The sequence below is a fragment of the Acartia tonsa genome, chromosome 1 (assembly GCF_053477335.1).
Source record: "Acartia tonsa isolate MP-2025a chromosome 1, ASM5347733v1, whole genome shotgun sequence".
Taxonomy (NCBI): Eukaryota; Metazoa; Arthropoda; class Copepoda; order Calanoida; family Acartiidae; genus Acartia; species Acartia tonsa.
In genome coordinates this window covers 26,898,117-26,912,410 of record NC_137260.1, presented here as the reverse complement: position 1 = coordinate 26,912,410, position 14,294 = coordinate 26,898,117, and the positions used below count along the sequence as shown (strand labels likewise).

Below are 14,294 nucleotides of genomic sequence, written 5' to 3'. Positions count from 1 at the left end.
TAGTCATACAGAAATTATATATTTAACTGAATAATATTTACAATGGATGTTTACTATATATATACAACAGATTATAACAATAGGTTAGGTTTGAAGGGGGTGTGGGACACAAGGGCTTAGCCCACGGCGGTAGACAGTCTGTGGGGGTAGCTGTGGTAAAAGGGGAGGCAGTGCCTCCCGGTTGTATAATTGCGTGAGGGGCGCGTGATAGCTACGTGTCCGTGCCCCTCCCCATATTTAGACAGGCCAGTTTGACCGCTGGACAGTGGGGTCACCGGCGGTCATGAGGTAAATGGTGATATAATGGGATTAGTGCAGAAGGCTTGTTATGATAAGTCACTGCGTAGCAATTCTGTAAACTGCCCGTCCGTCTGTTGCCGTATTACCACACCGCAATACGCAAAACTTGTACACTATAAAACACATATATTATAATTTATCGTCATTAGCGGCTACGCCCATTAAGGCAGCTAGGGGAACTAAAGGAGGGGGTGTGTTGGGCAGGAAGTTTAGTTTTAGTTTTAGAAAGAAATTTTTAAAGAATTTTTATCCAGGAGCGATTTCTCTTTGAAGGCTGGTGGTAAACCTTCTCAAAGTAGTTAAAAACTCTCCCAAGACCTTAGAGAAGATTCAATTTAAAGGAGAACCATATAGGTTCCGGGGTTAGCGAGATCTTTTAGTAAACACAGTCAGACACACTTACATACATCCTGTTACGCTTATACAATGATTTGTGAAGGATAATAACCGGTAATTGGTTAGTTTTAATTAATAAAAAATATCAATGAGCCAAATCCTATTAAAATTAGAGTTTCCTAAGTCTTAAATTTTTTTAAGTAATATATGTGTTCTAATATGGAATCAATTTTTAACAGTGTTACTTTTCTTCAGAGAAAGAATAATGGTAAAATATGCGCAAATACAAAATTTACTGATTTTTGTTTCTATAGTTGGCTGTTCTGCAGATTTATACAGTCATGTCTACAGGTAAAAACATACAATAAACTTTTCAGATTATAGTACTGATACTGATACTTAAAACAGTATATTTGTATACAAAGTCTCTTAAAGCAGTGCAAGAACTCAGGGATGGGACAACTAAGGGTAAATTTAAACTCATCTCTGCTGTTAACTTTTGGGGAAAGGGAGGGATGTAAATTGATAAAACCATCATCACCCTCCCTGATTTCTTAGAAATTACAGTGTTAGACTTCAAGTAAATTATTTCTTTATTTGCGGATTTTAAATGCGAAGCTTTTCTATAATTAGGGTCGGTCCGTTTGTCCGTAACATATAGCTCTTGTCATTAATTTAGGCATGTTAGAATTGTCCTTTCGATTTTAAACTTTGCATGGTGGTTACTGTAGTAGTTAAGTAAGATCTAGAAAGCGTAGCAACTCTATAGCAAAGTACAATGTTATAAGCGAAGCATATCTCTAATTAAGTCCTAAAAATGTATGTATGTCCTTAAACAGTATTCTGTATTTATGCAGTTATGCAACAAATTTACTTGCAATTTTGTTAAGACTTGTAAATTTATATTCTGCTTATTCAGTTCTGACACTCTACAAGTGTAAATGTTCCAACGTTTTATGGATGTTGTCATCCTTGTTTTATTTAGTTTGCAAGATCTGTTTTTAAAAGAAGAGGGCATAGCAGCTGTTTTGAAGAAGGCTATAACAATAAATAACAATAAAGAAATTGATGACTATCTAAAAAGGTAAAAACTGAAAATCATTAAAGTTTTATAAAACCAAGGGCAGTGATTCAACAAATCAATTCTATTAAAATATTTCTGAAAAATTGGATATTTTGGAGGATAATATTGGCATAAAACTTGTTACTTAATCTATTTTAGATTCAAAAGCAGAGAAAATGAAGTACCGATAGGGCATGATAAAGTTGATCAAAGGGTAAGAGCATCGCTTGATTTTTAATTTTATTTTGACAGAAATGAAAGCTGTGAATCTTAAACATATCAATAGTATCACAATGTCTGTCTACCTGTCTGAAGCTTAAGATCCAGTAACCGCTCAACCAAATAGGTCATGCTTCTTAGGCAATATACATACATGTCCTGTATTTTTCCACTAAAAAATCAAAATTAAGAGGAGGTAGCAACAAATCACCTTCTTAGGCAACGCCTCCAGAGGTTATGGGAGAAGCCAATAGTACATTTATTATTGATAGTATTAAACCAGTGATGTCCTGTACTAAAAACGTGTACTAAATTCTAAAATTTTCGGAATAAGGTTTTCAAAGACGATATTTATTTTCTATCCCTGTAATTATTCCCTATATTAGCAGAAGTTTAAGAGTTTCAATACAGAAGTGGACATTTATCAAAAGTAGCCAATCTTTACAAAAATACTAATGTATTTTTAGAATGAACATATAGAGGCAACGCTAGAGAAACTAGTTGGTAATCCTGTTCATGTTTATACACTCATGTACAGGTAAGCAACACTACAGGAACTAGTTGATAATCCTGTTCATGTTTATACAGAAACACTCATGTACAGGTAAGCAACGCTAGAGAAACTAGTTGGTAATCCTGTTCATGTTTATACACTCATGTACTGGTAAGCAACACTATAGGAACTAGTTGGTAATCCTGTTCATGTTTATACACTCATGTACAGGTAAGCAACACTATAGGAACTAGTTGGAAATCCTGTTCATGTTTATACACTCATGTACAGGTAAACAACAGAAACTAGTTGGTAATCCTGTTCATGTTTGTACACTCATGTACTGGTAAGCAACACTATAGGAACTAGTTGGTAATCCTGTTCATGTTTATACACTCATGTACAGATAAGCAACACTATAGGAACTAGTTGGTATAATCCTGTTCAGGTTTACACACTCATGTACAGGTAAGCAACACTATAGGAACTAGTTGGTAATCCTGTTCATGTTTATACACTCATGTACAGGTAAACAACAGAAACTAGTTGGTAATCCTGTTCATGTCACTAATTTAAAATATGGCTGAAAATGTGAAAATAAATATTTGTAAGCTATATCCACATTCCTATTGGTAAAATGTAATCTACTTGATTGCTAAAAGCGATAGATATCTTAAATTACTTTACAAGGTATACAATTTTGTCTAGGAATCCATTTTACTTAGCATTTTATAGATATAAAAGGAAGGGGTAACTTATAGGCTAGCCTAGGACATTTTACAGGATTTGGCACCATAGACGTCCAAGCTTTTTTATTTGGGGGGGGGGTAAAATATTTTTTAAGGGGGGGTAAAATGGCGCATGCAGCGCGCCGCAATTTTTTTTTACCTCCCCCCAAAATTTTTACCCTGGGGGTAAAATTTGCTTGGGGGGGTTAATTACCCTCCGTGAAATCTGTTGGCAGGGGTAAATTTTGTTTACCCCCCCCCCTCAAAATTTTTTCTTGTTAGGGATTTTTTATTTTGGGGGGGAATTTTCCCCCCTCTAAAATTGTTTGGGGGGGTAAATACCCCCTCCTAAATAGTTGGGGGTGCCTACGGCACCCCCAAGGTAGGGATAAATTTTAAATGGGAGGGGTAAAATGAAAAATATTTTGGGGGTGCCTATGGCACCTTCAAATTCGTTTGGGGGGGTATTCACCCCATAACCCCCCCCCCTTTGGACGTCTATGTTTGGCACAATAAATCCTGTTGTTCGTCAGACTGTTTATATATAACGATTTTCTATGCTGGCTGCTCTATGAGCTAGAATCCTGCAATTTCTTGTTTATTAACCACACAATGTTTGACTGTCATTAAAAAGTTATTTTTCATGAAATTTTATTTGTCTAAGTATCTATGTATAATGTATATACATTATATTCTATTGTGTATTTTAAAACATTTTTTTTCTTTTTTTTTTCAGATATTACAAGCTACTTCCCACGATAAGAGCGAAGATAGATCCGAAATTGGATGAATTCATAGACGATATAATTAATGGAGAGGCATAACATTTAATTATAAGATTTTCTTTGTTACATTTTCAAGCGAAGCTATACAATTATATAAATTAGTAAGGTTTTTTGTCTGAAGCACCTAGATGCTATGGGAGCAACGGTTTGTACATAAAGATCTACACATCTATCTGAACTATATGACTTTAAACATTTATTCCATCTCTCTCCATTCTCTATTTAACTCACCCTTACCCTCTCTTTCTCTCTAATCCTCAGTTTATCTCTAATTAATCATTTATACGGCTTTGCAACTAAAGGGCTTAATTGCCTTTGTTCATCAAAAGTTGTCGTTTTTTATCATCTGTAATAATTTTTTCATAAAATGTTGTTTAAAAGGCCCCTTCACTCGGAGATTTTGACGGAGCAGCTATGGCACTCGCAAGGCATTTAAATAAAATGTTATAAAAGGCGAAGATTTTCTAGAATAGGTTGTTCCCTTGATCGATTGCTCTATTCGCAACTTTAGACTTGTCATAATTGTCCTAATTTGAGGAAATAGTTATAATCTTTAAAGCAATGGTAAATCCTTCTTCATTATCATTATTCGGTGCCTATTTTGTTATAGAATTTATTATGAAATAATCTGATTTGTAAATTATGATTCTAAGGACGATTGAGCATGACGTTATAACATCATAAAATTGAGTTTCAAAAAGTAACGTGCAAGTATATTTCACGTCTATTAGAAAAATAGTAATTTATTTTTTGTAGTTTTAAAAATCCTCAAGAATAGATTCTGATAAAATCTAAATTCTGATTCACATGAACAAGTATTTCTTTAAATTTCAAAAATTTAAATCTGCAAAAAAACAATGACGATAGTTTCAAGTTTAGCTTAATTAACAATTTTAATTTTTAATAAGTAACGTTTAGAGAGGGGTTGTCCACAACCCCCTAAAACAAGATATTAATAAGTATTGCTTTTCCTTTTTTCAACCCCTCAATATTTCATTTCCATAGGTTTATCTGTGCAAGCAACAAATTTGGAAACCAACAAATTTTTTAAACAATCATTAATCAAATTATTTTAATTTAAACAAATCATATAAAATGCATAAATAGTTGTCAAAATATTAAAGCTGATTGAGAAAGAAATAAGAGGGTAAAATAATTAAATTTGATTGTTTATTAAAATTTTAAAGATTGGAATTTTGATATTAATACAAACTATTTGAATGACATAATTGAAGAATTCAGTTTACCTACAGAATTCCAGTTATTGACTTAGCAAAAGGTCTGTATTAATTTTGTTGTAAGGAATAAGAAAATATTGATGTATAAAAGAAGAGGATACATTTTTGATGCTGTGAGTATTGGTGCAAAAAATATGACGTAACAAAAAAAATTAGCCAATGAGAGGCCGTTATTGACCAATGGTAAAATTTATAGTGGCCTCTCATTGGCTAATTTTTTTTGTTACGTCATATTTTTTGCACCAATACATATAGCATCTACATTTAAAAAAAAAATCTATGTCCCATTTCTTTTATTCAACACCCCAGTATACAATTCTACATACATTTATACTTTCATGTTGGGCAGACCTTAAATTGTCCAAGGGAGTCAGGGTACATAGGGCTGATTATTACAATAGTTACCAAAGTTCTATAACATCATATTCTTATTCTTTGGCTCAAAAACTTTGGAACTGTTATTGAATTTTGTTTAGTAGATTCATTTAGTTGAGTGTCAAAACTTTTCAACCACTAATTGTGATCTAGAGAATGGGTATTTTTTTGTATATCATCATTTTGGATGTTCATAAATTTATCTGGAATTTTCTAAATCTTATTTGCTCTCAATTTTTGAACCATTTTCGCACCTCATTCTAAAAAGAAACTTTCTATTTAACATATCTAGTTTGATGCGGTTATCTTTCTTTTTCAAGGAATTATAAATGGAGTTCAAACAGAAGCAAGGTTGACAGCAGATGAACTTTTTGAAATAGCTGAACAGCGTGTATCAGGTAGAAACATTCTCCGCGCCAAAAAATGTTTTATAGGAACTACCAGCGGCTACTCCCCCAGCATCTAGGGGATCTGCATTTTCAATAGCAAGAAAAGGGTAAAATATCTCAACACTTATATCTTAAAGTAAAATAGCCTAAAATCAGCATAGGATCTATGTGAAGCTTTCCTTGAAAGGAGAACTTAATCAGGTCAGTAGGTATTGAAATCTTAAGATTCAGACCAAAAAATTTTACTATTTTATATTACACGATATTGTTTCCATTGCCCATGTTATTTCAAAAGATACTCTATAATTCGAAAAGTCAGTCTGTCCGTCCGTCTGTAGGCAAGTTTTGAGAGAGACTAATTTTAAGACAATAAAAGTGAAGCCTTTTAATGCAAGAGTGCGTTTGTTTCTTAAAGGGAAATATGATTTACTAGGCTGCTATTAAAGATACATAGCTAAGATTTTTTAAAAGCAACCTTACATAAACCACTTTGTTTGTCATTCTCAGTCTGTGGTGAAGATGATATAATTTCATTAGCTGCAGTATGAAATTCCATTCTGAAAATTCGTCTTTAAACTGTTTTTAACCTATTTTTAAAACGTATATAAAAAATTAAAAATATACTATGACATCAGTAAAATCAAACTGCAGAGCCTAAATTTGAATTAAGTCCCCAATAAACTTTTTTGGGGGGATTTAAATATTAATTTTTACTGTTGCCGTGGTCATTTTGACCAAAGCAAAAGGTCTTTTTTTTTATTTGGGTAAAATTCGTAGCTTTTAGAGTGTTTTGCTTCATAAATATTGTATTCTGGTATGGAGTAAAATTAGGCCTTATGATTTTACTATAAAAATTCACTAAAAAGTTAAATCTTTACAATATACCAATGAATTAACATTAACATGTTTGTGTTCGTTCACCTATTTTAAACACATAAAAATTGGCTGTAAAGGGTTAAATTTGATGACAAGATGACATGATGTCAACAAATGTTTATGCAATACAACAAAATTATTTTTGACACATATACAAATATGATATAAAATAAGATTATTCAAACTTATTTTTTAAAAATATTTTTAAAAAGTATGTATCTTTTACGTGTATAGTTTTCATTCTTTTCATTTTAATTAAATAAAAATTATTTAACTACATTGTAAATAAGTCACTTTGTGAAAACACTCTTTTGGAAATTATAAATAATTGAAATGAAACAAGAAATCTTATTGGTTTAACTTTAGCATTATGTGTTTTATTGTATTATGTTAAATTTTTTTCTGAAATTGATTATTTTAGAAAAAAAATTATTTCCATCGAACAGAGTAGAGTTTTTTTTATTATTTTATTGATATAAACTGAATCATATAAAATTGTTCTGTAAGAAACAATTTAACCACAAACTAAAAGTTGCTTTTGCTCCCGTCAAAATGATCACAGCAACATATAAAATTAATTTTTAAATCCCCCCCAAAAAGTTTATTGGGGACTTAATTCAAATTTGGGCTCTGCAGTCTGATTCTACTGGTGTCATAGTATATTTTTGATATATGATTAAAAAATAGGTTAAAAACAGTTTAATATTTTGTTGCCCTTTCATTTTTCTGACTTTTATTTATATTTAATAGATATTGATTCTTGTGTTAAGCTACTTTGAGGTTTTGTCTTCCTTGTTTTTATAGGTAGAGTTGTATCAAAACATGGTCATCCTAAAGATTATGCTATTGCATTTGAGTTTGCTGAAGCTGCTCTAGAAATATCCACAGATGGAATTCAGAAAGCTAAACTCCTTGTTTTCATGAATCAACTAAGGGTAAGATAATCCATTGCAATATACTTTGAAAAGTAAAATAATGAAGTTTTAAAGGAGCAAATGAAAGGTTGCAGCAAAAAGGGACGTAAAAAGTAAAAATATAAGGAAAGGAAAGATTTAAAAAGATAACATTTTGAATATTTACATTTTTTTCATTAAAAACATGTATATTCATTTATTCAACAGAGAAATTACCGCGCTACATATTTATACATTGACATGGTTAGTGGTTACATAGTTACAGAGAGTGAGAGAAAAATAGCATTGTAAAATACTATTGTTTGTTAATAAGAGATTATAGTCCAAGATAGTCAAACTAAAATTCCTATAATTCTTTCACTATGCCACAATTTTTTTGTATTTATAAGCAAATCTCTCAGATAATTATTTATCTGTTAATGAACATGTCAAAACTTTTATGTAGATTTTGAAAGGTTTCAGTCGAACAGTCTAAATGTTATTTTTTAGAATGAGCATGATCAATATTGGTTGGGCTACAGTGCTGGACCATTTGTTCTACCAAATGAAGCTTTTTTCATTGATAAAATTAGTAAGAAAAAAATTTTTGTATATTAGAATGCATTCTTTATGATTTAGCTTCCCTTTTATTATAAGCGCAGCTTTAATACAGATAGGGTAAGTCTACAATACAGAATTAAAATTGGTTGAAAAAACTACTCTAACTATTTTATTTATCAACAGGTTTTGAAAATAAATAAAACGAAATGACTTTAATTGAAAAAGCTAAAAGTTATTGTTTTTTTCTAGGAAATATTACAGAAGAGCCATTTCTTGGACGGAGGTTGCGTGAAGTTCAGGCTCAATATATCCCTCCAGATTCACTGTCGGATGTTCATGGAGCAACACATAATGTACACGTCTTCCAGGTAAACTTTATAAATGATTATTCTTGGATAGAAGCTTTACATTTTTAGTAATTTATGAGTTTAGACATTTTATCATAGTAGATTATACTTTATATAAATTTGAATTTGGATTTAAAGAAGCTGATTACTTAATTTTATTGATAAATTTGTTTAGATTTTCAAAATATATAATTTAACATTTGGAATCGTTCTTTCTGTGTTAATTTTTAGAATAGTTTAATGTTTTTTTTCTGAAAAGAATTTGTATAGGTCAACGAAGATTTTAATAACTGACTGAATGGCCCAAAGCAATGCTTGTATCGTAGCTGCACAATATTTACATTCGTTGTCATAATTTCAGGCATTGTGTAGAGGAGAACGAATAAGATACCGCGTGCAGGATGCCGCGCAAATTTGTTTTAACGCCATATTTAAATCAGCCGCCTTACCTATTCTAAAAGTAGAGATGCTCTCCATTGAACCTCCTCTATATGTGTTCCATGAGGTTCTGAGTAAGACTGAAATCAAGTAAGAATATTTTTGGTGGGAATTACTAAAGGGTGTTTAAAAAAAAACCAATCGCTTCACTTTTTTCAATATAAACCTTATAGTTTTGGTCCAAAACTAATAACAAATAACACAATTCATGCCCAAGCAATGACAACGAGAAAACAATATTGAATTTTGAATCAACTCACCCTTCCAGAGCACTAGAGCTCGAAACCTAGCCCTTGCAGAGAAATTTGCCCTACGCCGAAACTGCATATTTTATTACAAAATTGTTTTTTTTTAAACCAATCGTTCACAATTTGAACCACCATCAGTACTTGAAATCTTGTAGATAGACCCCATATTGTTTGGAGTTTTTGAAAGGGCATGTAAAGACCTTTCTTTAGACACATTAACAAGGTTTCTAACACAATCTTAGCCAATTTGGCATCAAAAAGAAAGACCTGGCAATCATCAAGAACTAGAAATAGACAGAGCTGTCATGCCTCAATGTTGGATGGGTCTGTATTTTTTATGCCAAATTGACATAGATTGAGTTATAAATCTGTTTAAGGTGTCTAAAGAAAGATTTTTACATGCCCCATCAAAAACGCTAAACATTATGGGGTCTATCTCCAAGATTTGAAGTACTTATGGTGGTTCAAATTGTGAGCGATTGGTTTTTTTTTAAACACCCTTTATAAGTTCCTTTATAAAAAGCTGAAGCAGCTTATTATGCCTATTAAAAAATGACGTCATACAATATAAATAACCAATTATAGGCAGTGTAAATATAAATTGACCAATGGTAGGCCAGTATTACGTCATTTTTAATGCATTATAAGCTGCTTCAAAAAGCTGAATATATCATCTATAATACAAAGTAGAACGATGTCTGTCCGTCTGAAGCTTAAGATCTCAGTAACCGCTGAACCGATTGGGCTCTTCTTTTCAGGGATTATACCTACTGGTCCTGTGATGGTTTTAAGCTATTTTCTTGGGGGGTGGGACACCCCCAACCCCCCCAAAAACAAAAAAATCCCCCCCTCCATTTTTTTTTATTGCAGAAGATTTCCTTGGTCCTTTTTTTGCAGGAGATTTCCTTGGTCCTTTTACGAATTTCACTTTAATTTTTTTTTATCACCTCTTGGGGAAAAAGCCCCTAGAGGATAGGGGCGAAGCCGCTAGTATTTCATATAGAGTTATTTTTGCACTGACAGACAAAAAGACGTTGTTTGGTATTAAACCTTAAAATTGAATTAGAGAATTCCCTCTCTCATAACAGATTAGTAATTAACATATCCCACATAAAGTTCCTTCACGACGGGATCACGGACAGAAATTGTGAATATCAGAAAAGTTTGGTTACCGAAGAATTAAACATAACAATTGACATGTGGTTTTCCTTTGTTTAGAAGTTTCAAAGAGTATGTTGCGACTCGATTAGAGACTGCATCAGTACAGGCTATAGAGGTACTCGGAATCTAAATATTGTTAAATTTTATCATTACATTCAATAAGTGCAGCAATAGCAATCTAAAACTATTAAATTAAAATTGAGCAGTTATATTTTGTTCAGTAGTATTAAATTTGCAGGTAATGCTCATAAATCACTATATATCAGATGTCTCATTGAATCTAATAATGAGATCCATTAATGAACAAAATTTAATATTTCTTTACATTTATGTTTTTTTTTATCAAAAAATGTATTCTTTCGATCATGTAATTAAAGTTTAAATGCTTTACTAAAGTCAAAGTTACATTTTGTTTGAAAACGTAATGTTCAATTCAAATTTACTATTTTGTGTCTGCTATGATGATATTCTTGTTTAACAGTAATAGGACGGTTGTCTGTGTGTCTATCTTTAGCTTAAGATCTCGCTAACTTCAGGATCGATATGGTTATTCTTTACAGTGAAGCTTCTTAAATCCTAGGGAAGGTTTTCCACCCTCCCAATAAAAATCACCCCTGGATAATAATTCCCCCAAATTAGGCTAAAGGACAACAAGGGCGTAACTGTTATGTATATTAAGTTATTAGAATTAGTAAGGAAAATATTTTAATAGGTATTTAAAATCATTGTTTGATGTAAATTTAGTTGATATTTTTCTTTATGAATTTAGTCTGGAAAAACAGGCAGGCAGATATCAGTTGACAGAGTTCAGGAACATACATACACTGAATTAATCATTTTTTTATTCGATATTTATTTATAGATTTAGCACTGTAATAGTTTTTAGAGCTGACATTCGCGCATAAGCCTAAAATTTAAACCCGCTTAAGTGCATGGTTTTTTTTGAAAAGATGGATTGCCTGTTTAGTAACAGGTTTAGACATTCAGCTAAATTTTGAAGTTAAAATTTGACGTTTTCACTGATTCTTAAATGAGGCTGACGTGCGGCTGCTGGGCCCTGGTTTTTACTTTCTTACTTGAGTTGTTGCAGTTGAATCACTTCATGGATTAGTGCCTAGCACCTAAAGAACCACATATTTTTCAATGATATTTGATAATTGTGAAGTAATATGAAGTTATTTGTTTATCAAGAAAATAATGCGTGTAACATAAAAGAACATATTATTTATTACTAGTGAAAAATAGCTTGTGCTGATTTATTGCAATGATAATGAACAAAAATGCAAATTTTTAAGTTATCTAGACATTTCTTTAATTATATAACTTATGTGTGTATAATAGGCAACAGGTTGGCTATGGGAACACGAGTATGATTTTCTTTACAATTTATCAAAGAAAATTGAAACATTTACTAATCTGAAGGATTGTTAAGAAATAACATTTTTTTGTAACACAAAACATTGGATGTTTGACTTTCTATTTGTACCTAAAGATCTCATTTACCTGGACAGATTTCAAGATCAGCTTTTTATATATTTGTGGAAGGCAGAAATTAGGTCAACCTTTTTAATAGAAATTAAATGAATGAAGGGTGGGGGGGGGGGGAAGGCAACATATAAAAATTATTAAAATTAGGTACATTTTTAAAAATTCTTTAAATATGTGTAAATTTAATATCTTATGTACATTTTGCCCCTGGGCTGTTGTAATTTTTGTTGTTGGGGGGGTGGGGGAGTAAACAAACTTTCGCGCTTTTAAATTAAAAAGCTTGGACGTCTTTGGGGGAATAGGGGGTCTTGGCACCCTTCACTCTTGGTGTAGCCAAACACTAAAAGAATAAAGGTTACATTTTAATTTACTTGTGACACGAGCGAGCAGTAAACAAACCATCACTTTGTTTTTTATCGAAAACAGAAATTTTAAATTTTAATAAGGATTTTCTAAACACTGATTAGTTGGCCCGTCCTGATAACAGCAGAATAGAAGCCTATGTTGAATCTGAAGCTTGGCAGGAAAACTTTATCTTAAAACTATTTTTTTAACATTCAAGCCCTGGCTTATACAATATGTATCAATTTCCATAGAAACTTGATTGCAAAGGGATAGTTGTTTCATGTTTGTCATTTGTAAGTTACAGGGATTGTGTTAATTTTTACCATAATTCAGGATTTATTAAAATTCAAAGCATATTCATTAAATAAGAAAAAAGTTTAGGTAGGTGTATATGGACCTGGAGGTCATTACCTGCCTCATTATGATGTCCTGCAAGGTCCTGGTGTGGAGTACAATGACAATGGACTTTATACAGGGATATTGAGCATTTTAACATATAAAGTTTAATTTAAGAGACTTATGATTTGCAAATTACCTTACCCAAAATCTAAAACCCCGAAGCAAAACACAATAATATTTTTTTTCTTCAAAATTTAGTGGTATAAAGTATTCGCCTGGTGTAACCCCCCCTCCCCCTCACACTTTTTCTCATAGACTGAAAAGATGTATCCTTCCCTTGGTTGCAAGGCTCTGGTTTTTTTGCTTTATTAGAAGAATTGTCACACTAATGCTCATGTTATTTTTACAGGAAACAGAATAGCAACAGCAATGTTCTATCTGTCTGAGCTAAATGGTGGAGGTACAGCTTTTCCAAAACTCGGAGTAGCTGCGAAGCCCAGAGCTGGCTCGTTGGTCTTCTGGTATAATCTGAAGCATACAGGTTGATATTTGTCTCACAATTCCTTCTTCCTATATACTAAACCTAGAGGAAGGGTAAGAGACACGACAACGTGTCCGACAAAATTGGCCGTGTGACTTCATAAAAGGGAGAGATGAGAGGAGAAGTGGAAAAAGAAACCCCTTAAACAGAGATGGATCTATTGACGTCACACGGCTCATTTTGTCGGAAACTTTGTGGAGTCTCGAGGGGTAAACCTGGCCCCCCTAAAAAAACACTCCCATAAGTTAGAGTGAAGCCAATAGTAATTATTAATTGAAGTAAAATGTCGTTTTGTCCCTTAATATCCTTATATAAAAGTAATCGGATGTCTAACTGTGTTTTTAGCATCTCGCTAACCACTGAACTTTTTAAAAATAAAGCTTCTTGTAGTTCTAGGGAAGGTTGGGGGATGGTACCTCCACCTTCACGAAGTAAATCGCCCTTAGAGAACCCCTCCCGCCCTCCCCCATCACCATTTATTTACTTTCAATAACAAAAATCAAAAGTAAAGGTTCGAATCCATTCACCCCCTCCCCCTTTCTAATCTATAACTGCCCATAGAGGCCCTTATTTGCACAGTCGCTATAAAAAAATTCGGCTTACTGTGAAGAGCAATTTTTATGGAGTTTGTTGGAAAAAGATATATTTTACATAAAAATTGAAAAAATTAAATTATCACAATAAAAAAAATCAATTTAGGTGAGCAAGATATATTATCCCTTCATGGAGCATGTCCTACAGCCCTGGGTGTAAAATGGGTGGCTAATAAATGGATCCTCTCAGCTGCTCAAACTTTTCAAAGAAAATGTCCAACCTCTTTGTGAATATAAAAATTAATGGAGCTGTAAAAGTCAAATTCTTGTGATATTTTTTGTGTTATTATCATTATTATTTATTAGAATTTATTTTTTTTGCTATTGTTTTTATTCATTAACAACTTACTAAATTTTCATTGTGTAAGTACATCATGATGTTTAGAATGTGTATCTAATTTTTTGTATATATTACACTATCAAAAATACATATTATTCAAATTTTTTATTCAAACACTTTAAGGTTCACACCCACACCCTCCTGCCCATAAAATTACAACCTCCTCGATTTTGGTTTAAGGTGGGTGTCAAAACTCTA

General features: G+C 32.2%; 1 protein-coding gene across 1 annotated transcript; it reads left to right on the top strand.

Moving 5' to 3' along the window:
* Positions 1-866: 866 nt before the first annotated feature.
* LOC145316243 (prolyl 4-hydroxylase subunit alpha-2-like) lies at positions 867-14,195 on the top strand. The gene is made up of 19 exons (XM_080156659.1): positions 867-987; positions 1,622-1,720; positions 1,859-1,913; positions 2,386-2,456; positions 3,876-3,957; positions 4,306-4,352; positions 5,160-5,203; positions 5,858-5,935; positions 7,607-7,737; positions 8,206-8,287; positions 8,506-8,624; positions 8,965-9,131; positions 10,508-10,565; positions 11,220-11,262; positions 11,793-11,872; positions 12,406-12,463; positions 12,666-12,759; positions 13,033-13,163; positions 13,863-14,195. Exons 1-19 carry the CDS (start codon positions 902-904, stop codon positions 13,985-13,987), a joined length of 1,650 nt encoding a protein of 549 aa, XP_080012785.1. The 5' UTR covers positions 867-901; the 3' UTR covers positions 13,988-14,195.
* Positions 14,196-14,294: the final 99 nt, after the last annotated feature.